The sequence below is a fragment of the Podarcis erhardii genome (assembly GCF_964252035.2).
Source record: "Podarcis erhardii genome assembly, chromosome: 1".
Lineage (NCBI taxonomy): Eukaryota > Metazoa > Chordata > Lepidosauria > Squamata > Lacertidae > Podarcis > Podarcis erhardii.
This window is the reverse complement of record NC_138497.1, coordinates 51,722,773-51,747,878: the sequence shown is the minus strand read 5'-3', so window position 1 is coordinate 51,747,878 and position 25,106 is coordinate 51,722,773. Positions and strand designations below refer to the sequence as shown.

The 25,106-nt window shown below is 43.7% G+C and overlaps 1 protein-coding gene across 6 annotated transcripts in view; it reads left to right on the top strand.

The window, feature by feature from the left end:
* DGKZ (diacylglycerol kinase zeta) overlaps window positions 1-25,106 on the top strand; it is a 139,113-nt gene that overhangs the window by 41,387 nt on the left and 72,620 nt on the right. Inside the window, exon 2 of one of the 6 annotated variants that reach the window (XM_081834060.1) lies at window positions 20,408-20,507. The exons of the other annotated variants lie outside the window; for them this stretch is intronic. Coding sequence (XP_081690186.1) covers window positions 20,422-20,507 — 86 coding nt within the window. The 5' untranslated portion in view covers window positions 20,408-20,421. The remainder of the gene's footprint in view (window positions 1-20,407; window positions 20,508-25,106) is intronic. 6 annotated transcript variants of the gene reach the window in all.

The window sequence follows — 25,106 nt, the reverse complement described above, 5'->3', positions numbered from 1 at the left end:
GCTTCCAAGATGTAGGAAATAATTACAGTGCATGGAGACCCCTTTCCTGACAAATTATATGAAGTTGTCTGTATTATGATAAGGGTGGTGATGCCAGAAAATATGCAACATGGTGTCTTGAACGGGTACTGAGGAGCTGCATTTGTGCATCTGGTTTCTCTCTCTCTCCTTTTCACACATATATATTAATTATATACCCCACTTCCAAATAAAGTTTTATTGGATCTTATGTTGTGTCTTACATGAAGCTTGAATATTGTAGCAGTAGTGTTCTCAAATTTCCAGTTCTGACTTTCTGGAATGTAACTTTCTGGAATGTGACTCTAAGCAACAAAGCATGGAAAATAAATGGGTGTGATGTAGCAGGTATGAATTACAAGATGTGTTGTATCAGTGCACACTGTGTGCATGAATTACAGTGGACCCCAGCAGAGATTCTTGGGCCACACCAAAAGAAAGCCAAGACATCATTGCAAGTAAATCTAATAAAATGTTGTCTTTGAATTTTACAAACATACAACCTTAACATGCTGCTTCTGATGTGAAAACTAAATGCCTTCAGAAAAAATTATATGCATATTGGGGGGGGGGGGTTAAGGCTGCTTGGGGTCTTAAAAAAAAAGAAGAACTGGGTTAGCATTGTATGCTTATTGCACAACTCCTGCCTCACAGTAGGAAAAAAACCCCCAAAAAGTTGGGTGCTGCTGCAACAGTAAAGTCACCCCCATCAATGAATGTGCCCACTTGGCAGGAATGAGCAATATAACCTGGTGGCAGCTGCTTTTTGTGCTCTTTTTCTCCTGATCTTAATATGGAAACAGAAAAGGATGAAAGCATTGGTAGCCTAAGTACATCGATCACATCCTTTCTTCTGATGGGAGAGAGGAATTGAGAGCAGCCATAGCATGTTGCTAGATTTCTCCACAGCTGAAGGACTACACTGGAGTAGTGGAGTGTTGTGGCTGCTGAGTCTTCACTCAGAACTTAACTGCATTCAGAATGGGGTCCCATATCTGGTTACTTGGAGGCCAAATCAGTGAGTGCCAAATTGCAGTGAATTACCACTTGGAGCCTACACCTTAGAGTAGCACAGTGTCCTTAACATTCAGGGCTTTCCTGATGAGAAGGGAAAACTACTTCTATATAGCATTTGATGATACATAATAAACATTCCCCCTTCCTGCCATTATTGAAGATCAGTTTTCCTTGTTATTGCTGTTCCACAGCATACATGTTGTGGGCCCTGCTTTCACCAGGTAAGCTCCATCAACCCACACAGTTTTGTGATTGAATGTGAGCTCTGCATCCCTCAGGCATGCCTGCTGAAAGCTAGGCTCGGCTGATCTGGCTTAAGAAAACTTTCCATTGGCTTTGGTGCACAGGAGTTTGTGCAGTTTTTTATCCCCCTCCCCCCTTTCAGTCAGTCAGTGTTGCCTGACAGTACTTTAGAATACCTTGTTCTTTTGCTTTTCAATCAAGGTGGGATGCTTTGTAGCAGGGATGGCGAACCTACGACCCTCTGGGTGTGTCTGGAGTACAACTCCTGGCATCCCTGGTTATTGACCATGCTGGCCTGGGGTGATGGGGGAGTTTGAGTTCGACATCTGGAAAGCCACAAGGTTCCTTAACCCTGCTCTACAGTGGAAGTAAATCCATGCTTATGTGCTGTCATCTCAAGAGACAAAAACTTCCCAACCCCGAAAATGTGCTTGCCAGGATATTCTCTGGCATATTGTCTTTTTTGGCCCGGATTAGATCTCTGGGCATAGCCCAACACATGCAATTATCTGCAAATTAGGGAGATGGGTTAATTTCTCTGTTCTAGCATGCATAGAGTTGAGACTTGCTCAAAATAATTTCGCAAACTGGGGTGATTAGGATAGCACAAGCTGTTTTACTGACATATTAAGGACAATCTCTCGTTGGAGAGATTGGTTCATCGTTTAAGCCCCACAGCTATCCTGGCATGTGCTATATAAATGACATTTCTAATGTCTGTTCAGAATCTTGCCACTGTTTAATTGGCATGTATTTGCAGGGCAGCCATGGCACTTCATCACTTGCTTCAGCCCTCTCTCCAAGTGCTGTGGGCAAAAAGGATTTCTGTGATGGGTCATATCAACAAGGGCCTATTAGCTGGGATGGAGCAGTGGTGAAAAGTAACTGAGGGAGAGCCTGTTTTCAGCTTTCATTCATTACCCTGTCTTCAATTACTGACACCAGAAACCCTCTGTTCTGATAAGAAGTGGTGGGAGAAACAATGGGAAGGTAGCTTGTTCTGATATTCCAGGGCTGTGATATCACCACAAATGTGGCACCCACAACACTCTGTCCTGGGAAAACAGTTGCTCATAATCTGAGTGTGATGTGGGTGTGAGGTTGTGGAAGAGGAAGCGGCAACTTCCTCTGAACCCAGAGCTGCTGTAGGTTGGGCTCCTGCATTTTGACAACAGGCCTATTTCTGTACCTTGTAATTGTCTTAAGGGAAGTGTAGAATAATTGGCTGCAGTGCTGATTGAGGGAAGTGCATGGTACATGCATCCGGGTTGTAGCTTGGTAATTCTTCTAATTGGGCTGATGAGTGACAGGTGGTGAGCACTAATTGCCTTTTGAGTTTTGTTCTTGTCTTGGAGGTATGCTTGGGGTGGGGGTTTCTGGAGGAAGGTAGCAACAGGGGAACTGAGATAGGGGACAGTGCGCTATTTTCATTTTCTTCTAAATTCTAGACCTGGCAGTGAAGATGACACCCAGCAGTAATAGGGCAGATGCTGGGAATACTCTAAAATTCCTAACAGGAGATGAATAGGAGGGGAAAGTCTGCATCTGTAGTTCTGCTGTGAAGTGAAGCTCTTACCTCTCAAGTGTACTTCATAGTTTGAATGTCAATACTCTATTTTTGTGTGTGGAAGAAAAATATAGAACATAGTGTAGCTAGTTTCTCACCCCCAGTGTGACCAGAGTGTTGCATTCTAGAGGATGTGGGAAGCCCAGGTTCAACCATATAAAGCTTAGGAAGTGACATTGGACATGTTTCTCAGTTCTACCTACCCTGAAAACTTGGTATCATACTAAAGTGGTACTTTGGGGTGAAAGGCAAAAATACGGATGTCAGGGGCTCAGGAGCAGAGGCACAGGGAAGAGAGGAAATGGAGAGTGAAGGGGAAGAATCTGAGGGCAGCGTAGGAGAAGATGACAGTGGCCTGAGAGATTCCATGAGCCTCTCCAGCGAATCAGAAGATTCACAGAAGGGGGCGCCGGTGGCCAGGGCAAGGGGGGTCCAAAAGGGGACACTCCAGAAGCAAGGTGCCAGCGGGGACTCCCAGAGCAGCAGTTGGAGATCAGGACCAGCTTCCCCACCAGAGCGTAGTGGGGGGGAAGAGTCCCAGATCTCGGGGCCAGCGTCTCCCCCAGCAGGGAGAGAAGATGAGTCAGGGCTGACCACGCCTCCATCGGAGAGTCAGGGAACGGAGGGGAGGTCAGGTCCAGCTAGCCTCCCGGAAGAGGGAAGTAGTGACAGAAGCAGTGTAACGGTCAGGAGGAAGGTCACTGGGTTGGCGCGAGAGCCAAGTTCAAATGTACAGGCGCGCGGGACAGCAGAGAACCCGGATTGGGAACCAGGTCCTAAAGCCCGCCGGAGGCAGGGGGAGGAGTCAGGGGACTCAGCGTCAGAAGAGTCCAGAAAGGGGAATGCCCCAGCGGACAGGAGGACCCAGAGGAGGAGAGAGCAGAGGAAGAGGTGGAGCAGGTCTAGAGTCTTAAACTGGTGTCAGAGGGGAGGAGATTCAGACAGAGCTTCGGCGGTCTAGGGTTTAAGACGTAGAGCTGCGCGCCACGGTTTTGAAATAGAGACTGAACTTCAATAAAGACTTTTGTATATAACAACGACCTGGCGTTGGTCCTCTGTGAGCTGGGACTTCGGGCAGCTCTGACAACAAATGAAATAAAAACATTACTTAGGCTTTCCTTTCTAGTCTCCGTATTGCTGCTGTAGCCTACCACTTCTGCATTTACTGCATCCAGTGGTCATTATCACCAAGTAAGGGTTTCACTAGAAAAGAACAAGACCTGTGAGTTCTTGGCGATAATCACTAGTGCATCAAAGGTCACAGGAAAAGCTTCCCTACCCTACCCGTTTCGAGAGGATGCAAAAAACAAAAACAACCTTCTGAATGTTTTGGGGGAATATGAACAGAAGTATTGTTTATTTATTGCATTTATGTCCCACTTTTTCCTCCAAAGAGCTAAAGGTGGCATACGTGATTCTTCCTCTCTTCCTTCAATCCCAACAACAGCCCTGGGATGTAGGTTAGGCTGAGAGGCAGTGACTGGCCCAACGTCACCCAGTGAGCTTCATGGCAGAGGGGGTGGGGTTAGAACCCTGGTCTCCCAGTTCCTAGTCCAGCACTCTAACCACTACACCACACTGGCTCCGAGATGACATCCCTAACTCGTAAGAGCCAAGCTATATGCAACAGTAGTTATGTGCTTAAACAAGTGTGCTTTAACCTCTCTGCTTTTATTTCGTGGAAAAGGATGCCAGAGGGCCCTGATCCAGAAAGTTCTCTAAATCTGACTCAGGGCCCTGCAAAAGCTCTCTGCTGAAAATGGCTCTTTCATTGCTTTCTGCCCTAGATGTAGTGTTTATTTCAAACAGTACCTTTTTGGGGGGTAGTGATCGTGTAGGGGGTGATTTTCAGCAGGAAACAAGTGTGATCTGGATTGGAGACCCATAGCTGCTGCTGATTCAAAATAAAAGCAGGCACATTAGTACAATTTTTAGCACATCCATCTTAACATCATACGTAGTTTTGCACTAACAGTGCTGTTCATGATTGGTCCAATGAAATTGAAGCTGTATGCAAGAGCCTGCAACAGTGGAAGAAGGAGGAAATTCCAGCAGTGCCTGTGTGTTTTAAAATTTGTTTTCATGTATGCGGGGGGGGGGGGTGCAGTGCTGTATAGTATTGCCACCCTGCAAGTCTTAACCAGGCTTGTCTCAAACCTGCAAGGAAACCTGCAAGTGCTCCCTTTAGACGGCTTTTTAATTCTTAGTTTCTTGTGGAGGGAGGGGAGCAGTTCTTCATGTGCAGAGCTGTTTGCCAGTTTTGTTCTTTCTGCCCTACTGAATTTGAGGCCTGACCTGCTCCATGTCAAGAGCATTCCAGTAGGCTCATGTTTTCATATATCATATGGTGCCTGCGGATTTGATCTTGCTTGTACTTTGAGTGATGTTTGAGAAGAAACACATCCCAGAAGGGAACATAGCTTAGCTTACTGTCTGAACTGGTGCCCAGGCAAGACGTTGTGAGCCTTGGCTGCCACACCCTTGTACTTTCATGTTCTAATGTTGAGCCGTGTTGAGAGAGGGCAAACCACAATGGGCCCCAAGCTACCTGTGCCTTGACACTTGCATGAGACCAGGTTGGCATGGCTACTGAATCATATGGACTTGATTCCCAGCACTAACCTCTTGGGGTGCACTGATTTTCTACTTGTGGCACATGGTAGACTGGGTGGGCAATACTGCCTTTTTAGGCAAACAGCTGAACTACCGTAAATGGCCCTTGAGTCATAGACCGGATAACTGTGTGTTAGAGGCAAAGTGTGAGTGGGGGCGTACCCTGTGCTTTTTAAAAAAGGCAACACTTAATACTGCAAATTTGCTTAATAAGGCAACAACATTCTTGTTTGCATAGGCTTATGGTTTTTAAAGGGGATGGCTGTTAGGTATATTGGTGGACTTTGTTGTGCTCATCCTTTAAGTGGTCTAGGTAGAATGTGTATGTTTCTCTCTCTCTCTCTCTCTCTCTCTCTCTCTCTCTCTCTCTCTCTGTGTGTGTGTGTGTGTGTGTGTGTAGATAGATATAGATATATATGGGGTATTACTCAGATGTTTGGTCATAAGTCCCACATTCTATACAAGATCTCAAAGTAGCTGTCTTATTACTAAAGAATTTCAGAAATAGACTGGAAAGAGAAGTTGCTGAATTGCAACTTATTACCAAACTTAAAACCATGGAGAGACCTGGTCTGAAAAGAGACATTGGATTCTTATCTCATTATACATGATAAAGCTATTTTTAGCCATCTCACCCATTGCTTTTTCCTGTAAGACCAATTTCAGTTGTTAACAGTCGTCAACAGGTTTACCGCACCTATCAGCCAATCACCCATTCCCACTACCCTTCTGAGTAATACCCCTCCCCACCCTCTCACTATATACAGTGGTACCTCGGGTTACATACGCTTCAGGTTACAGACTCCGCTAACCCAGAAATATTACCTCGGGTTAAGAAATTTGCTTCAGGATGAGAACCGAAATCGTGCTCCGGCGGTGCGGCAGCAGCGGGAGGCCCCATTAGCTAAAGTGGTGCTTCAGGTTAAGAACAGTTTCAGATTAAGAATGGACCTGCGGAACGAATTAAGTACTTAACCCGAGGTACCACTGTATAAGGGTCTGGTGACTTCTGTTTCAGTGTATCTGAAGAAGTGTGCATGCACACGAAAGCTCATACCAATAACTAACAGTTGGTCTCTAAGGTGCTACTGGAATTTATTTATTTATTTATTTATTTATTTATTTATTTATTTTGTTGTTTTTTTTGTTTGGGTTCAGCACTGATATTAAAAAGAGATACTTGGACTTAGCCTTGGTACAATGTAGTCTTAAGTGGGGGTGACAAATAGAGAACTTGCTGGGATGGGGACTTTTATGGAGGAGGATGTTGCTCTTTGATTATAAAGAGCTTACAAATTATGCTGGCAAAGGATATGGAAGTACTGCTTAATTTCTAATAACAGAAGTATTGAGGCTTAGACCTGCGTTACTGACATGCCATATGGTCTGCGGTTTAGATCCTTAATTTTGAGTGGGTGGGTGGGAGCAAAGGGGGTCATTGGATTAGCTGCAGTGCTTCAGTAATGAGAAAAGTGCATTCTGTGCAGGGGGTAGACAAAGTGGTACCCTCCAGTTCCCATTAGTCCCAGCCAGCAGGGTCAGTGGTTGGGGATGAGTTGTAGTACAGCATCTTCTGGAGGCCATTGTGTTGGCTTCCCTGCTCTACGTGCTTGTTTGTTTTGGTACACAACAGATTTGTGAGTGAATGCAAGTACCTTGCTTCCTGATAAACAGGAACTTAAGGGGAGCATGTGGCTTTAACAGAAGAGAGACCTAAATAGAAAGGTGATAGCTAGTTGGATGGGGCGAAAGGAAAATAACCCACAAAATCTCGGTGTAGAGTGCTGTTGGCATTAGTGGAGTGGCATGAACAAGCAAGGGAAATTTTGTTTGTTTGTTTTTTAAAATAATATTTATTAACATTTTAAAAACTGCAAAGGAAAGACAAAGAATTAAACAAAACAATACAATACAATACAAAAACAAAAACAAAAACACCACACAACACAACACCAACCCCCAAACATTAAATTAACAAAACCAAACAAAACCAAACAAAATTTAAAACACATCTAATAAGTTCAGTATCTTAACTTTCATTTACTTGTTTCAACGACCTCCTCGCACCTCCCTTTTTGTATTCCACTTTAATTAACTGTTTCAGCAATTCCTTTCCATCTTCCTCTGTTTTCTGTCCTGTAATTTATCTTAACATATTCTAATCTTATTTTTCCCTTTAATATATAATTGTCTTAACATATTTTAACTTTATTTTCCCTTGAATACTCTAATAATCTATTTGTACTTAATTCCTTGTAACATTTCTACTAAAGCCATATAGCTCCTTTCCAACATTTTTCTAACACTCATTAATTTTACAATATTTTTATAAACAGTCTTTAAACTTTTTCCAATCTTCTTCCACCGACTCTTCTCCCTGGTCCCGGATTCTGCCAGTCATATCCGCCAAGCAAGGGAAATTTTGAAGGCTGTGGGTTATAGAACCCAAAGAAGAGACCAGGAACTCTAACTCTAACTAACTAACTCTCTCTCTCTCTCTCTCTCTCTCTCTCTCTGTGTGTGTGTGTGAGAGAGAGAGAGAGAGTATTGCATCATATTGGTTGGAACGTATCATCCAAAAATTCAAAGTGTGCATGTGTGAGAAAGAGAACAAGAGCGAGAAAGCAGGAATTCTCAGCCTGCTGAAAGCTGCACCCAGCAACAAACTCTGTGCTTGGGTAGAATTGTGGAACACAACGAACCCCCAGAATGCCCTGTTGTGGAAGGTTGAGCAGAGAAAACTATTAGCAGTAGGGGTGACATAGAAGGGAGGACTGTTATGCGTGGGTTTTCTCTTTGCTTTTGTTCATGACACACAATGAGACGGTTTCTCAACTAGATACGGTGAGCCTTCTATATTTAGCCTTCAGCTCTTTTGGAGCTCCAGTTTCTCTTTGTGTTCCCAGGTGACCCCCTGAGCTGACACAAGTCAAACCCACGCCTCTCCACTCTGATAATGAAGTGGAGTCCTTCCCCTCCTGAAGGTTGTTGCTTTGACTGTGATAGATCAACCATGGATGAAGGGCACTGCCTTAGATGGTTACCTTATATGATTCAACTGCTCCTGATCCCCACTAAAATATGCAATGATTCTGGGCTGTTCATATGACTTTGTCCCCTGGGGTGTAATTGTGTGTGTATGTTATGTACTGGTAAACTTGTGCCAATAGTATGTGGTAGCTTGCCGGTGATATGAAAGCTTTTTAAGTAACCAAATAAGGCCTTGGAGATGGGATCAAACCACTTTTGTAGTTGTCTATAATTCCATTGACGGATTTTGTATGGTAATGTGGTGTAATTTATTCCTTAGTGCAAGATGGTCCTCTACAATTAAAATAATAATAATAATAATAATAATAATGTGTATTGTAGTTGTATATTTTTTGTGTGTGGTGAGGAAGATTCATGGGGTTGCCATAAAGCAGGGAGCTGCTGGACTAAAGCTCCCATCATCTTTGGCCAAGGATTATGCTGGCTGGGGCTAATGGGCATTGGAGTGCAACACCAATCCATCCATCCATTCATCATTTTATTTTTATGCTGCCTTTCCAAAGTTAAGACCACACTCAAGTCTGCTTACAACACATAAAAATTGCGTAAATACAAACATAACAAAAGTAGTCGTAAACAATAAACAAAACATCAAAAAGAACACAGCCAAATTGAACAATTTCCACATAAATTATAATACAAAATAAAGATACAAAATATAAACAGCAACAACCAGAAGCAAAAACCCCTAAACAATACCTCGGCTTCCAACATCTGGAGGGCACCACGTTGATGGACTCTGCTGTAGCATCACTGGTTTTCTGTGGCTGCAGAAAACCAACTCTTTAGCTTCTAAAGTGGTAGACTGCTGCACAGCTTACTTAGCAAGCTTTTCCATGTTCAGAGTTTCCTGAGATCTCAACAGAGGGCTGAATTTTGGGAGCATGTATGTCTGTGGAACATACGAGAAGATGGATGCCAAATGGTGACTGGGCCATTGGAGAGTGCCTGTCTGCCATTCATCCATCTGTGCTCACCATTTTGCTGCATGCTTAGTGAATATGAAAAATACATAATTATCCCCAGCTTCACATGCATGCATATATCTTGTGTTTATTTCCAGAGGGCAAAAATGATAAAAATAATAATAATCCTATATAGGCCCTTTGGTGAACTGGGGAAAACTACTCAGAGAATTATTTTGGGGCTCATGCTGATAGTAAGGCAGGGGTGGTAGAACAAAAGCCACACAGCAAGTCTTACTTTTTGCCCAATAAAGGAAAATATATGGCATGCTGATAATATGGGACAGCATAAGCTGTATTGAATATAGCACTGAAGCAGACGTGTGGGCTGTATTGTAATGTTAACCGTCCTCCTTTCACACTTTGTTGGATTAAAAATATCTGCTAAGTAAAAGTATCGGTTACAAGTTGCTATTAAATGCAGAGTTTCCAGCGTAGAATTCAGTTTGCCTTTTAGAAAAGGACTGTCACAACTGCTATCTGCTGTGTGTGAGAGGCTTGTCCAGCTTCCTGCAATATCCTCAGGCTGGTTGAAGACTTAGTCTTATTTCCTGTGTTTTAAGACAGAACCTTTCATCAGGCTCATGTGCTTTGGAAAATATTAAATACAGGAAAATCTGTGCCTGATCATCTTGGGCAGAATTTTACTTTAGCAGCCTACTGCCCCGACCTTTCCTGTCCTGGATAAATTTAGTGGAATGCTCTGATTTGGTTTGGTTAAAGTGACTTTGCATTCTGTACAGGTGCTCTCACAGTGCAGGCACCCTAGAAAACTCTAGTACAAGGGTCAGCAACCTTTTTCAGCTGTGGGCCGGTCCACCGTCCCTCAGACCATGTGGTGGGCTGGACTATATTTTGGAGGGGGGGAAATGAACGAATTCCTGTGCCCCACAAATAACCCAGAGATGCATTTTAAATAAAAGCACACATTCTACATATGTAAAAACACCAGACAGGCCCCACAAATAACTCAGAGATGCATTTTAAATAAAAGGACACATTCTATTCATGTAAAAACACGCTGATTACTGGACCATCCGTGGGCCAGCTTGAGAAAGTGATTGGGCCGTATCCAGCCCCCGGGCCTTAGGTTGCCTACCCCTCCTCTAGTATATGTTCATCTTACGAGTGCTGTGCATCCAAACTGAGTCTTTGCAAGTTTTTCCCCTTTTTTTGTAGCTGAACGCTTACTGCAACCCTCACTTCTGCCACTGCCAAAGTCTGTTAAAACTGTCAGACTCCTTTCTCACTTTCTTGCAAAGAACGATACAGAAAGGGTCTCTGCCTGAATCATGTTTTCATTACATAATTTGGGCAGTCTTTTCTCCTTAGTTTATGACTGTACCCATCATTGCTTGTTATATCCCAATCTTTCTGTATTGTTCCTTTTGTTTGAGGCATTTGTTGTCTACCACTACCACCATTGCTTCTGTGAAGCTCGGAACAGCTGCCCTACATGGTATGCAAGGTGATCTTCTCGGTCCAAGAGGCTTAGGTTCATGTAGTGAATGACATCAGCTATCTTTTAATTCATTATCTGCTTCCATTTTCAGAGAACCTGCCTTTGTTTTGCACATGTCCTTGTGTTGATGTATCTGCTACAGTTTGTAGGCGGCAGCAGAAATCACATTTCTTGTCCCAAGGGACTTACCAGAGGGTCTAACAGACTGAACGTTTTCCAAACACCAGAGGAGGCTGATTTCTGTTGTTCAGGCAGCAATACTTTCAACCCCCTAACCATTGCTAAAGGAACTGTGTGTGTGTGTGTGTGTGTGTGTTTGGAATCAATCAGGCATTCCAGCTCTAACCCTGCCTCCCCTTACATGTGCTTACATTCACACCTGCTCTTTCTTGCTCTTGCAAGCATTTTGAAATGCTTTCTGGATGCCCTGCAGACCATCTCCTGCCATTGCTAATGGTCACTGCTGAGCTCTTAATGCACTTCTTCTTAAGCTATTCCTGGCAGTGCCAGCTAATGGCAAGCTTTAGTCATGATACAAATATGGTCACAGACCTGGACGTGGGTGTATTCCAATAAATGCTGTTCTGAGGCCCTCTCCAGGGGTTGGAGAGAACAATCTAGACAGCCACTTCTTTTTTCCTTTCCTTTTCAGTGGTTTCGCAATGGCAGTCTTCAAAGGTTCAGAGCAGGCTTGTGCTAGGAGTGTACGACTGGTAGGCACTTGAACTGAAGTAGACTTCCCGTCCATCTGACCTGCAGTATCTGTGTGTTATGTTATGTTATTTATTTTTAGTTACTCAGTTTGTATACTACCCTTTACCAAAAGATCTCGGGGCAGTGTACAACATTAGAAACACATTACAAAAAATTAATTATTAAAAAATAAAACCATAGTAAAAAGCATAGTGATAGACAGCCTAATAGCTAAATAATCTTAATAGTAACAGTCCTCTCCTCCACACTTTCATAGGCTATAGGTTATTTAACAGCCATAGGTCTGGGTTAAAGAGGAATGGTTTTGCCTGGCATGTAAAGACATGTAATGATGGCGCCAGGTGAGCCTCTCTTGAGGAGAGCATTCCACAATCGGGGAGCCACCACAGAAAAGGATATTTTTCTTGTTGTCACCCTCTGAACCTCTCTGGAATGGAGGACATAAGAGAAGGGCCTCAGGTAACAAGCGCAGTGTCCAGGGCTGTTTGTGTGGGGAAAGGTGGTCCTTAAGATATTAAGGTCTTTTGCTGTGTAAGTCTTTATAGGTCAACACCAGCACTTTGAATTGGGCCCAGAAACTAATCTGCAGCTTGTGCCAGGATTGGTGTCATATGCTCAAACCGTCTTGTTCTAGTAAACAATCTGACCATTGCATTTTGAACCAGCTGAAGTTTCCAAACCCTCTTCAGAGGCAGCCCCAGGTATAACACATTGCTGTAATCCAACCTATTTGCCCTCCTCTGAGTTCTGATTTTTCACTAGTCACTGTCCAACTACTTTTGAGTATCACATTACAGTCATGAGGACTAGAAACTTTTTTTTTATTTAAAAAAGCTGAGATTCTCTGTATGGCAGATTCAAAACTTCCATGTATGAATCTCCCAGATGCACACTATACAGCTTGCACATACTCCATACAATTGAAATATTTGGGGCAGACAAATTTCTCCACTTCAGCTTAACTACATTGCAGAACAATTGTAGGTGGAAGTCCCTGCATCAGTATGTGGCTAAAAAAAGAGTTATGGTCAGGCAAATTCTGATTTATATCTTTCATGGTTGTACATATTCAGCCCCAGTACACACCATGATGAGCAACTGAGTAGGAAATACTGGGAGGACGAGGCGATTCATGGTAGGATGTTTTTTAAGAAAACAAATCTGTGTAGGCAGAAGATCTGTGCAGCTCAGGGGAAAGTTTTGTGCGTGGGGGAAATGACACAGGTCACTCTAATTACATACCAGACAGAGGATGTGAATCTGTTATGGTAACTCATGGAGCTGATCACAAGATGCCACACAGATGCAAGCCAACGTGGAATGAAACAAGTCCACCGGTACTGCCGATATGGTCTTCTGCGTTGGCTGAAGACGCTGGCTTCTCCAATCCAAGACCTTCTGTCTTTTGTAAGCCCCAAGACTTACCACTGTTGCTCTGGAAACACAGGTGGAACTTGGAGCTGCAGCTGTGCAAATGGCCCATTCCCTGCCCTCCAAGCACATACACAAAGAAAAAGTTGTTGCCACAAACAACCAAGTTTGTTCAGCTGCTGTGAGAGCCTGTACACGGCTGACAACTTAGGAAGAAAAAGAGAGGGGAACCTCAAAGGATGATGTTTTGTCACAGAGGTTCTCCAGAAAGTTTGCAGCACTTGATGAGGTTTTTAGTCTAACATAAAGATCTTCATTAGAGGCAATAATAATTCCACATTTCCTACATGGGGAGGTTTCTCTCTCTCTCTCTCTCTCTCTCTCTCTCTTGGAGTGTACACCCTCAAGAAAAAAAACTTTGCAGGAGGTATGAAATTAATGTTGCCGCTGTTACACCACTACTCTAATAAACATTTTCACAGCACCTTTTGAGGTTTGCCTCTACTCCTTTCCTTTCCTCCCCCGCCCCCGCTGCTTTTGATATCTAGTGCTAACTTCTTTATTTTTGTGACAATACGACTGTAGCCCAGATACGCATTTACTTCCCAGGGCCCTGGCACTACCAAAGGCCTCCCTCACCTTCCCTAGCTGATGTTGTCAACATTTCATCCTATCTGGACCTAGGAAGCCCACTTGTAGGATGGCACGAGGCCTACTATCTAGAGTGTACTCAAGAGCCAGCTCCAAGGTGGTTTGAGGCCCTTATCTTGAAGGAAGAGTGGGTGGGGGAGATCCCGGTATCTAGCGACTGATCTTTTTGTGTAGGCTGCCAAGTGCCGAAGCTTACAGATCACCCGCCCCCTTTGCCCACAGCACGGGAGAGGGAGGGGAGTGTGTGTCAAGCCATTCGCTTGCCTGCTTCATGTGAAAGTTCTTTCTCAATCGGGTTATTTGAATCGCATCTTCTCCCGCCACTAGTGGCTGCTGCCTTGAGCTGTCCTGATTCTGCACTAAGCTGCTTAGCCGCCGACCGTGTGGGGTCGCCACCCAAAAGCATAGTTTGCCCCATAGTCTGGGGAAGTATACTTGGCTTTCAGGTTCGCCTTTGGGATACTGCCGGTAGACAGGTTTAAAAGCAGCCATTGTCCCACTCTCGCAAACCTTTGGGTATGAATTGAATCGGGATCTCACAGCAAAACAGAATACATTTAGCAGGGCTTATTTGGAAAGAAAGCAGTAGTCAAAGCACATCAGGTGCAGAATGCATAAAAACAAGTATTCCCAGCTAATTACTGATCTTCACATATAGTATGGCAGGATGGAGCTCTTTAATTTATGGAACTAAATTGTCAAAATACCAGCTAGGGGGTATTACTAATGCAGTAACGCCCCTTCAAAGTCGTCAGAGTTGGCTGTGTCGTTTGCTCTTCCCCCAAAACTTAATCTCAGAGGATGTTAACCAGGCCTCTTTTCCTTCTGTCACCATAATTATGCATTGTAAGACAAATTCCAAAATCCAGTCAGGGAATTGCTAAATGTGATCTGATTAAAGGGCTACACAAATGCTGGGGGTACTCAGCCACTAAAAGGTTTATTTTTAAATTTTTATTTCTCAACCTATGGTGCAGGTGTTAGTCATAGAATTATAGAATTGTAGAGTTGGGAAGGGCCCTGAGGATCATCTGCTACAACCTCCTGCAATGCAGAAATATGCAGCTGTCCCATATGGGGATCAAATCTGCAACTTTGGCCTTATCAGCACCATGCTCTAGCCCATGGGTAGGCAAAATAAGGCCCAGGGGCCGGATCCAACCCAACCACCTTCTAAATCTGGCCCGCGGACGGTCTGGGAATCAGCGTGTTCTTACATGAGTAGAATGTCTCTTTGTATTTACAATGCATCTCTAGATTATTTGTGGGGCCTGCTTGGTGTTTTTACATGAGTAGAATGCGTGCTTTCTTAAAAAATGCATCTCTGGGTTATTTGTGGGGCATAGGAATTTGTTCATTTCCGGCCTCCCCCCCAAAATATAGTCTGGCCCTCCACAAGGTCTGAGGGACAGTAGACTGGCCCTCTGCTGAAAGTTTGCTGATCCCTGTGTTTAGCCAACTAAGCTATCCGGATATAATTAGTAGATGTCACAGGTAATGTCTAATACGTGCGTTTTGTGTGAACACCATCATATTTCTCATGGGTGGGATGGTTAACCATATTTTCAGTTAGATTACTGAAGTTTTGAGTGGTGGAAAAATGTTTTGATCTCAAAACAGAATTATCTTGATAGAAGATCCCTAGATAGCACCCATCCACCCCTGGAAAAAGAGAGCTGCATATTGCTGTGTCTGTGTGTGTATTTGTAGGGGGAGTTATTGAAGATAATGCTGGATCAGGTCAATGGGCCATCTAGTCCAGCATCCTGTTCTCACAGGGGCCTACCAGCTACTCGCGGGAAGTCTGCAAGCAGGACATGAGCACAACAGCACTCTCCCCTCTGGTAGTTTCCAGCCATTGGTATTCAGGATACTGCTCCTTCCATGGAACATGTGCACATGGAGCAAATGCACAGCTATGCCAAGATCAGTTTCTGGAGGCAGCCTTACCCTGAGAGGGCTACTTTGAGATGCAGATTGAAAGAAGCTGCATGGGCCGAGCTCGCACACTACAGAGCTTAGTGAGTGGTTTCACTGTAGAGAAGGGAAGTGGAAGACTTGAATAGATCCTGGCTGGGATAAGAGTAGCATCTAACAGTGGCTGTGCGGTTTGGCTCATGGTCACCAGTGAAACAGGGCCTAAACATTCACGTAGTTTGTCTCTCTAAAGCAACCTTCTTGCCTTAGGGAGTCCTTTTTTCCTATTAAGGATATGGGGGGGGGGCTGCTGTTGATGGTGGTCATAAAGGTAAAGGGACTCCTGACCATTAGGTCCAGTCGTGGCCGACTCTAGGGTTGCGGCGCTCATCTCGCTTTATTGGCCAAGGGAGCCAGCGAACAGCTTCCGGGTCATGTGGCCAGCATGACTAAGCCGCTTCTGGCGAACCAGAGCAGCACACGGAAACGCTGTTTACCTTCCCGCCGGAGCGGTACCTATTTATCTACTTGCACTTTGACATGCTTTCAAACTGCTAGGTTGGCAGGAGCAGGGACCAAGCAATGGGAGCTCACCCCGTTGCGGGGATTCGAACCGCCGACCTTCTGATCGGCAAGTCTTAGGCTCTGTGGTTTAACCCACAGCACCATCTGCGTCCCTCTGATGGTGGTCATAGCCAGAGCCAAAAGTGGGTGAAGTTTGTATCATTGCAGGATTGCATAGCAACTTGCTTCCTGCTGGCCACATGAAACTAGTCTGAGGACTGCCGGTTCTCCACCCTGCTCTAAAGAGAGACTTACTTAAATGAAACAAAGCACCTGATGTGTTTTGACCTCTCACCTGCTCTGGTAGCAGGCCCATAAATCACCTACAGTAATAATGTGGCCAGCTTGCTATGATTTGCACTCTTTAGTCTAGCTTGGATTCACACATGCTGGATCTTGGCAGGTGTCACTGCTTGCTAGTCTTCGTTGCTCAGTTTCAGGTATCCATTGTCTCCATCATGCCAGAAATTCTTGCGATTATTGAGGCCACTGCTCCTTTACCTTGCCTTACAGAAGCACATGAAACCTGTTGAAAGCTTTGAAGTTGATTGTAATTGTAATTTCTGTGGCCATTCCCTTGTCTGCTTCCCCTTCCAGCTCTTTACTCTGCATTCTTCCTTTTAGAACAATGATGTGCAGAAAATTTTCCAGCACTAAATTTTTCCATGGAAAATTTTCCATTTCACAATAAATGGATGACATTTGAAAATAGAACATTAAGCAAGCTTGGCAACTTCAGAGTGTTTACCTTCGTTTGCTAAATGCAAGTGAAGTCAACACACTAATTTAGATCACTATCTAGGGCATCAGAATTCCCCCCAATGGAAATTACACAATGCAAATTATCCTAATTTGCTCTGGAAAATTTTCCAGGTGAAATTTTTCTGGAAAGCCCGCATCACTTCTTCGGAATATAATTAACGCTGGGATGCTTATTCCTCAAAAGATTTTTGCTTTGTTTTGTCTAATGTCAGTGTTCCAGCTCTGTTCCAGTGTCATTCTTTACTTCGCACAGGAAGTGACACCGGCACTGTCTGGCTTTGTCCTCCAGCAGGTTATCTATGAGAATTGCAGTTATCTATGAGAATTGGTCCAAGCAGCTGGCTTTGAGGTGGCTTCTTACAGTGCTAAAATGCAGATGATAAGCAAGTTGACTTTGAGGTCTGGAGGTCTCTGTATTTGGAGGTTCAGTCAGACAGGAACTAGAACATTTTCATCTCCCCCCCCCCCGGTTCATTATTTATTGGGTAAGTTGGAACTAAGAGTGTTGCAGTCTTTCTCTTGTTAATGTATTTTATCAGATTTCTCACTTTGCCCTTTGCTATAATGTTCCAGAGTGGGTTACAACAGTGAAATACAGTATGCAATTATGAAACAGGTAGAACAGTGACAACCAGAAAACAAGAAAAGGATAAAACTATTAAACACTTCCACATATGAAACAACTTTAAAAAGTCACATATTTTAAAAAACACACACATTAAAATAGTTCAAATACAGATGTAGACTGGAATATAGTTGTTAGAGGCTAAGGGTGCTCAGGTCACCACAGGGAATAAGCGGATATTGGGCCTATGGTTTATGTTTTGAATGATCCCGGTGCTGGTCGATTACGTAAAGCCACAAAACCCAACCCCACAGAGTTTTTAAAGGGAAGAGCACTTGCCCACAGGGAAACCAAGAGCTAAATTTTCAAAGGTCTCATTGTCAGGAGAAAAAGGAGCTCTTCTTTATCATCTTCTAGATCAAAATTACTCAGAGGGGCTGGTGCGTTGAAGGTTCTGCTCCCTCCTTCCCTTCTCAGGGACAGTGCTCTGTGCACCATTCCTGAAGTTTTGAATGTCATTTGTTTATGATGGGAAGCAGGCGGAGAATTTAAATGAGACCTCTTTTTAAATCTATTTTTTGCTTTCTAAAATAGCTAATTAGCTCCTGTTGCTGCACAGAAGGAATTGCCTTGATAATGTATCGGTATTAAACAAGTCTGCTTGTTGTCTTACCACCCTTGTCCACATATGGAACTTTGGGTATTTATTAATTAAAATCTCTCTCTCTCTTTAAAGTCCTGATTAAACAAAGCTTCAGGGTCAGTTTAGTGCAGTGTATGCCTGGAGCCTTTCTGCAACGTATTTAAATTACAAATCAATATCTGTGTCTAGCTGCCAAGGTGAGTCGCTGCCGATGAGCGAGCCAGGAGACAGGCTGGTGTTGTGATCAGGAGAGGGGAGGGTGCTGCAGCTTCCCCTGTTAGATCTGCCACCTGACTCTCCTCACTGAGCTTTGCTCTGAAGTATCTGGGTCACACATACTAGGAGATGTTTGGAAAGTGTTGACAAAGCCACAGGATGATGATACTTGCCTCTGGCTAGTTAGGGAGGTGACTCCACCTGGTGGCAATAAACACGTCTTGCATTTATTCTGCCTCGCTCACCATTGCCATGTGCCAGGATAACTAGTGGCGAAACACCATGGGGCATCCAGTTTGCTCAAGCACCGTATGTTAAACAGCTCTGTTGATGATTAAAGATTGGGAGCTGTAATCATTGGTTGTAGCGATAACTATGACAAAAACCCCTTCATATTTTGGGTTTTATATGGTGCGTGCACACTTTGTAGTGAGTGATGTTACAGGAAAGGAATTCCCTTCTGTTTGTGAGAAGGGGAAGTGAGTGATGCCTCTTTTAAGCTGGTACCTGCCACCCATTGTTTTCATCTTTCTAAAAAAAAGGCACCACCATCACTACCCTAGAACACCCTGCTCATTATATTAGGCAAGCACCTTTGATGTATTGTTTTTGGTGCCTGTTTTGGCAAGCCTACCAAGACATGAATTCTAACATGTAATTATTATGTCTCTCTATATTTTTAAACTGCTGTGATTTTACATAAATTTGTCTTTTGAATTTTTTTAGGTCAGCTTGTTTTTAATACATACCTGATTTCATCAACATTTTAATTCTGTTTTTTTAGGTAAATAGATTACATGTTTTGATGGCTAAATGGTTTTTGATGGTCAAGCGGTATGTAAATCCTGTGCAGTATGGGTAGATATTTAAATTTTTTAAAAATCTGCTGCCTGATTTTAATTAATTTTAAGGCATCTTTGCCCCTAGTGATCTTTCTGACTGTGCAGGTGGGTGGAACTCAAGGAGGGCACAGAGCTGGACCAGTGAAGAGGGTAGCCTGGTGGGGGGGTGGCCTGGGAATGTCCCATGGTCTGGATAGAGGCCTAGAGGGACCGCATTTGGCCCACAGACCTAAGGTTCTCTTCCCCTGCGGTTGACCAATTGCCGAAAATTTCCATACAGAATGTGTATATTTATGGCCCTCAAACCTCATTGTGCCAATAATTAAGTTAGGTACAAGAATCAATTAATTTTCCAGTCTGCTATGTACTGAATTTTGCTTGGTGGATTTCTATCCCAGCCTTGTTCTGAATTAAGTAACCTATTTTTCGGCAAACGAGGATCACCACCATTAATGTCAGATAGTTTTGGATCATTAATAGGCCATTGCATCTACAGAGGTGCTGTGATTTGTGCAACTACATGGGAAAGCCAAATTTCATGTGTTGCTGAAGACAGATGAAAGGAAGTCCTTCTTCACATGGCACATAGTTCTTACGGCATTCAGTGCCATGCGATGTAGCGATGGCCACAAACTTAGATGGCTTTAAAGGGGGAGGGGTTAGATAAATTCATGGAGGATAAGGCTATTTATGGCTACTAGCCATGATGGCTATGTGCACTCCCTTAAGATTCAAAGGTCTCTGAGTATCAGTTGCTGGGGGACAATGGGAGAGGGCTGTTGACCTTGTGGGCTTTCCAGAGGCATCTAGTTGGTTAATGTGCCAAAGAGAATGCTGGACTAGATGGGCTTTTAGTCTGATCCAACAGGGCTCTTCTTATGCTTTTACATTCACACCTTGAATGTAGAGCCCAATGTGATTTTAGAGGCAGTGTTCTCTGGATAGGTGGTGGTCTCTGGGTCTGCTTAGGAGAAGAGTTTCCTTTTGTGACTTCAGAAAGGGAAAAAGGATTGTCTGCCTATATGAGGGCATTGTTGTTTGCTCTGAGTGCTGTTCTGTACTCCATAGACATGTCATTGGCATTCAACTTTTTATCTTTTCCGGGGAGAGGTGCAATACGTCCACTGTAGTAAGTAGAAGTAGAACAAAGGATAAGAAAGAGAAAGCCTTTTCTCTTAGCCATGGGCATGGCTGGGTCTTGCTGACCACTGTCTTTGTATCCCCAGACTCCATCTGTCCCATGGTGATGTCCTGCTTTGCCACCAGGGCAGCCAACCTGGCTGATGGGGGACTCCACAGGATAAAGCACAGGCCGGCAGTATATAAGTATGTGGTCTTTTTACTAGCTTGCCCAAGCTCTGTGGTGCTGAAAGGCTGCAGCTCCGTCTACGGCTGAGCAAAGGTTGCTTTTCCACCGACATCTCACCCTGCTAGAGCTAATGGGGGCCTCTGAAACAAAGGCTGCTTACTGGGTCTGCATGAGTCACTAACCTTTGTGCCAGGGAGCAGCGTTCAGTGCTTGAACATGCAAATCTGGAACCTTGTGTCTATGTGTACAGAGTGAAATTTATCTCTTCGAAATGACCGAGGCTTTCCCATAAATGAATGAGGCTTTCCCATAAATGACTGACACTGGCGGGTGGGCCAGCTGAACCCAGAGAGGTCTGCTTGGAGTTGCTACTTAATTCTCAGCTACTTTGTTTTCCCCTTAGCAATACCAAGCATATTAGAATCATAGAATTGTAGCGTTGGAGGTAATGCTGAGGATCATCTTCTAGTTCAACCCCCTGCAATGCAGGGATCTTAGCTAAAACATCTATGACAGATGGCCATCCAACCTCTGCTTAAAAACCTCCAAGGAAGGAGAGTCCACCACCTTCCAAGGTTCTACGGTTGAACATCTCTTACTCTCAGAATGTTCTTCCTGATGATTAGTCAGAATCTCCTTTCTTGTAATTTAAATCCATTGGTTTGGGTCCTACCCTCTGGAGCAGGAGAAAACAAGCTTGCTCCATCTTCCATGTGAGCATGGAACCCTTTAGATATTTGAAGATGGCTATCGTATCTCCTCTCAGTCTCCTCTTTTCTAGTCTATACATACCCAGCTCCCTCAACCATTTCTTATAAGGCTTGGTTTCCAGACTCTTTATCATCTTGGTCACCCTCACCTGCACATGTTCCAGTTTGTCAATATATTTCTTAAACTGTGGTGCCCAGAACTGGACACAGTACTCCACGTGGGGTCTGACCAAGGCAGAATAGATAGGGACTATTACTTTCCTTGATCAGGACACTACCTTTCCGTTGACGCAGCCTAGAATAGCATTAGGTTGTGTGCATTTTTTGCTGCTCCTCCTGCTGTTGACTCATCGTAAGCTTATGGTCTACTAAAGACCCATAGATCCTTTCCACATGTACTACTAGCAATCCAGGTGTCCCCCATCTTATATTTGTGCAGCTGATTCTTCCTGCCCGAGTATAGAACCCTACATTTGAAATTCATTCTGTTAGTTTGGACCCAGTTCTCCAGTCTGCTAAGGTCATCTTGAATCCCGATTCTGTCTTCTGTGGCATTAGCTACCCCTCACAGTCTGGTGTCATCTGCAAATTTGATGAGCATCCCCTCAATTCCTTCATCTAAGTAATTTATAAAGATGTTGAACAATGATGGGTCCACAGGCTGATTAGTCAGTAGTTACCTTGGCTTTCCCCCCACCTGCCCTTTTTGAAGATGGGGACAACATTTGCCTGCCTTCAGTCTGCAGGGACCTCAACTGTTCTCCAATAATTCTCAGAGAGGCTCTGGGATTGCACCAGCAAGCTTCTTTAGTGTCCTTTGGTTCAGCTCATCAGGCCCTGTGTGATTAATGTTAATTGTGGACATTGTAAAACATGCACATCAAACAACCAGAATATCATGTCTTTGTCATTAGTGGCTACAGTTAATATTGTTGCATGGACCAAGTTCTATTCCCCCACCCAATAACAGTTGTTTTCAAACAATTATGAATCTTGATGGGTTGGGGAGGCATGTATTTTAAATATTTTTTAAATATTTTGTGGGTTGTGCATTTTATTGACTATTCTGCATCCCACTGAGAAGATTGTTAATCTTATACTTTACTAGACCTTGGGAAAGGAATATTGGATCTTCTTTGCAACTCCTTTCATAATTTTGTTTACTTCCATTATTCTTGTATCTAGACAATATGAACATTGTAAAATTTCCTGCCAGCAGTGAAGAGCAGTGTGACTGTACTGATGTCCATCCTAAGGGGGCTGATCTGAATTCACAATTTCCTAATAGCCTTGCTTTTCTTGGTAGATGTTTAGTGGGTGAAGTCATATAAGTTTTCCATCTTCACAGAAGGTTATCAACAGAAATGAGTCTCTGGTTTTTTTCTTTATCCTCTGTTAGATGTGAAAGGCGGGAGTCTCAAGCTTCCTGTTCACTTTCTAATACTTTATGCCATTCCTCTGGGTGGATGAGGATAGTTGGAGTTGCCATTTTGTGTATACTCTGAGAGAAACTAGATTTGTGAAAAGTTCACAGCTAACTTATCCCCAGGAATAATTGATATTTGTAAACATTTTTCCAACAAAACATTTATTATTTTTTTAAAAACCTGATGCTGTTTGTAAACCACGTAATCCAAATTGCAATATTCTCAATGAGCCTAAGGAATCCATAGGTTTAAGCGAAATTGTGCAGAAAAAACAACGGACAAAAATGGCCACTCTGCTGGAAGATGAGTGTTTTCCCTGTGCAAAATCCCTTCTCTTACTGTTGGCCAGAAAATGAACTGATATGATGCCATCAGAAAAGTTGTTTGATGCATGTCAAAATCCTGTGTTCTCTTTCACCAGCAAAAGTGAACCCAATACGAACCCAATACAACTCTCTAGTTAGCATGGTCTGGGGTGATGGGGAGCTGTGATCCAACAATATCTGGAGGGCCACAGGTTTCCTATCCCTTCATTATAGAGTTGTCACACTCTATAGTAGCTAGTAGCCTAGCTACTTTGATCTCGAGAGCAGCTTGGGAGATGTGGTACTGAACTTTAAACACCAGGGGGAATATGTGATCCTCCTTCTAATGCAGACATATGTTAGAAATGGGCCCCTTTTCAAACACTAGCTTTTATTTTTTATTTTTTTATAATAATTTTTTAATGATTTTCCAAATTTAAAACAAAATAACATACAAACATCAACAAACAAAAACATACAAACAAGTATAATTTCATATCCTCATTTTCATAAACCTTCTTTCTCAGACTTCCCCATACCTCACCCTCTCTGCATCCTTATTTTACAGTTTTTCAGCAACCCTTCACTCCAATTAAGTTATAACTTATTTTCTTTCTCAGTTTCATCTTAATTCATCAATCAGTTTCAGCTGTAATTCTGCTTCTTCCTTTCCCTTGACATTTTAGCTCAAACACTAGCTTTTAAAGTGTACCCAGTGATAAGGCTTTTACAGCATACTCTCCTGAGAAACACTGCCCCAGCCCAGCAGTCTGATGTTTGTGTGTGTGCACACGCACACAGTAAATAGTTAATTTCATTAGGAATTGCTTCTCTTTGAATATTTGCAAGCAGGTATCTCTCTTTCCTGGTCTCCTTTCCTCCCCCCCCCCCCCACCTAATAGAAGCAGAGCATTGTCATAATTGTCCATTTGGGAATGGAGCCCTGTAGAGACTTCCCTGGGAAGAGGGGAGGAGGCTGCTGTTTAGTGCCTTTGTAGAGCACAGAACCCTCCATAGCATTTACTCATTAGCTTCTACCCTGCTTTTTCTGACACTCAGCTTTGCGCTCAGGGGAAGTTCATTTAAAAAGGGAAGTCATTAATGAGAGCTTGCTAGCCTCCCTACTGAGAACTCTCTCTCTCTCTTGCTGCATAGATATTGTTAACCCTGTAGCACCAGGAGTTGCAGCAGCTGTTAGGTATTGCTAATAGACACTTCCAGGAACTGTACAAGGGAAGTCAGCATCTAATACCGTATTTTTCGGCCCATAGGACGCACCTAGTTTTTTTGGGGGGAAATAAAGAAAAAAAATTATTTTTCCCCCAGGTGCAGGGCTGGGGCGGGGGAAGCCCGAGCTTCCCCCGACCCCAGCCCCCAGAACAGGCTGCTATCTGCAAGCCGTGGGAGAGCGGCGCAAAGTCGCGCAGCTCTCTCATGGCTAGCGGAGTGCTGCCCGAAGCCCGAAGCTTGGGGCGTGCTGAGCTCAGCGTGCCCCAAGCTTCTGGGTGCCAGCAAGCTCTCTGCTAGCCGTGGGAGAGTTGCGTCTCCCACGGCTAGCGGATAGCTTCCTGAATCCTGGAGAGCGAGAGGGGTCAGTGCGCACTGACCCCTCTCGCTCTCCAGGCTTCAGCGAAAGCCTGCATTCACCTCATAGGACGCACACACATTTCCCCTTCATTTTTGGAGGGGAAAAAGTGCGTCCTATAGGGCGAAAAATACAGTATTTCCTATAGCAGTATCCTGGAAGTATGTTGAGGAATTAGATTAGCTCAGAGAACAAGCCTCCCTGAAAACAATATATTTCCCAATAAGATTTGATGCCCAAGAAGAAATGGTGTTGAAATTTCCCTAGCTAAATAGTAGATCATAAAATAATAGAACAGTAGAGTTCGAAGAAACCCCAAGGGTCATTGAGTCCAACACCCTGCAATGCAGTAATACCGACAATGGCACATAATGCAGTGGTGCTGATGAAGCTAAGCAGGCACAACCCTCTTAGTTGCCTAGATAGGAAACCATTGAGGAACCATGCATGAGAGCTCCTGCAACTCCTTGGAGCTCCTTTAGTACTAGAGGAGCAGTTGTAATCTCAGAACCTCTGTCTATAATCTTGGGGAGCAGTTAAAATAAAACCATTTTGCTTTCTGTAAATGAAGGGGCTATGTGTGTTTCAC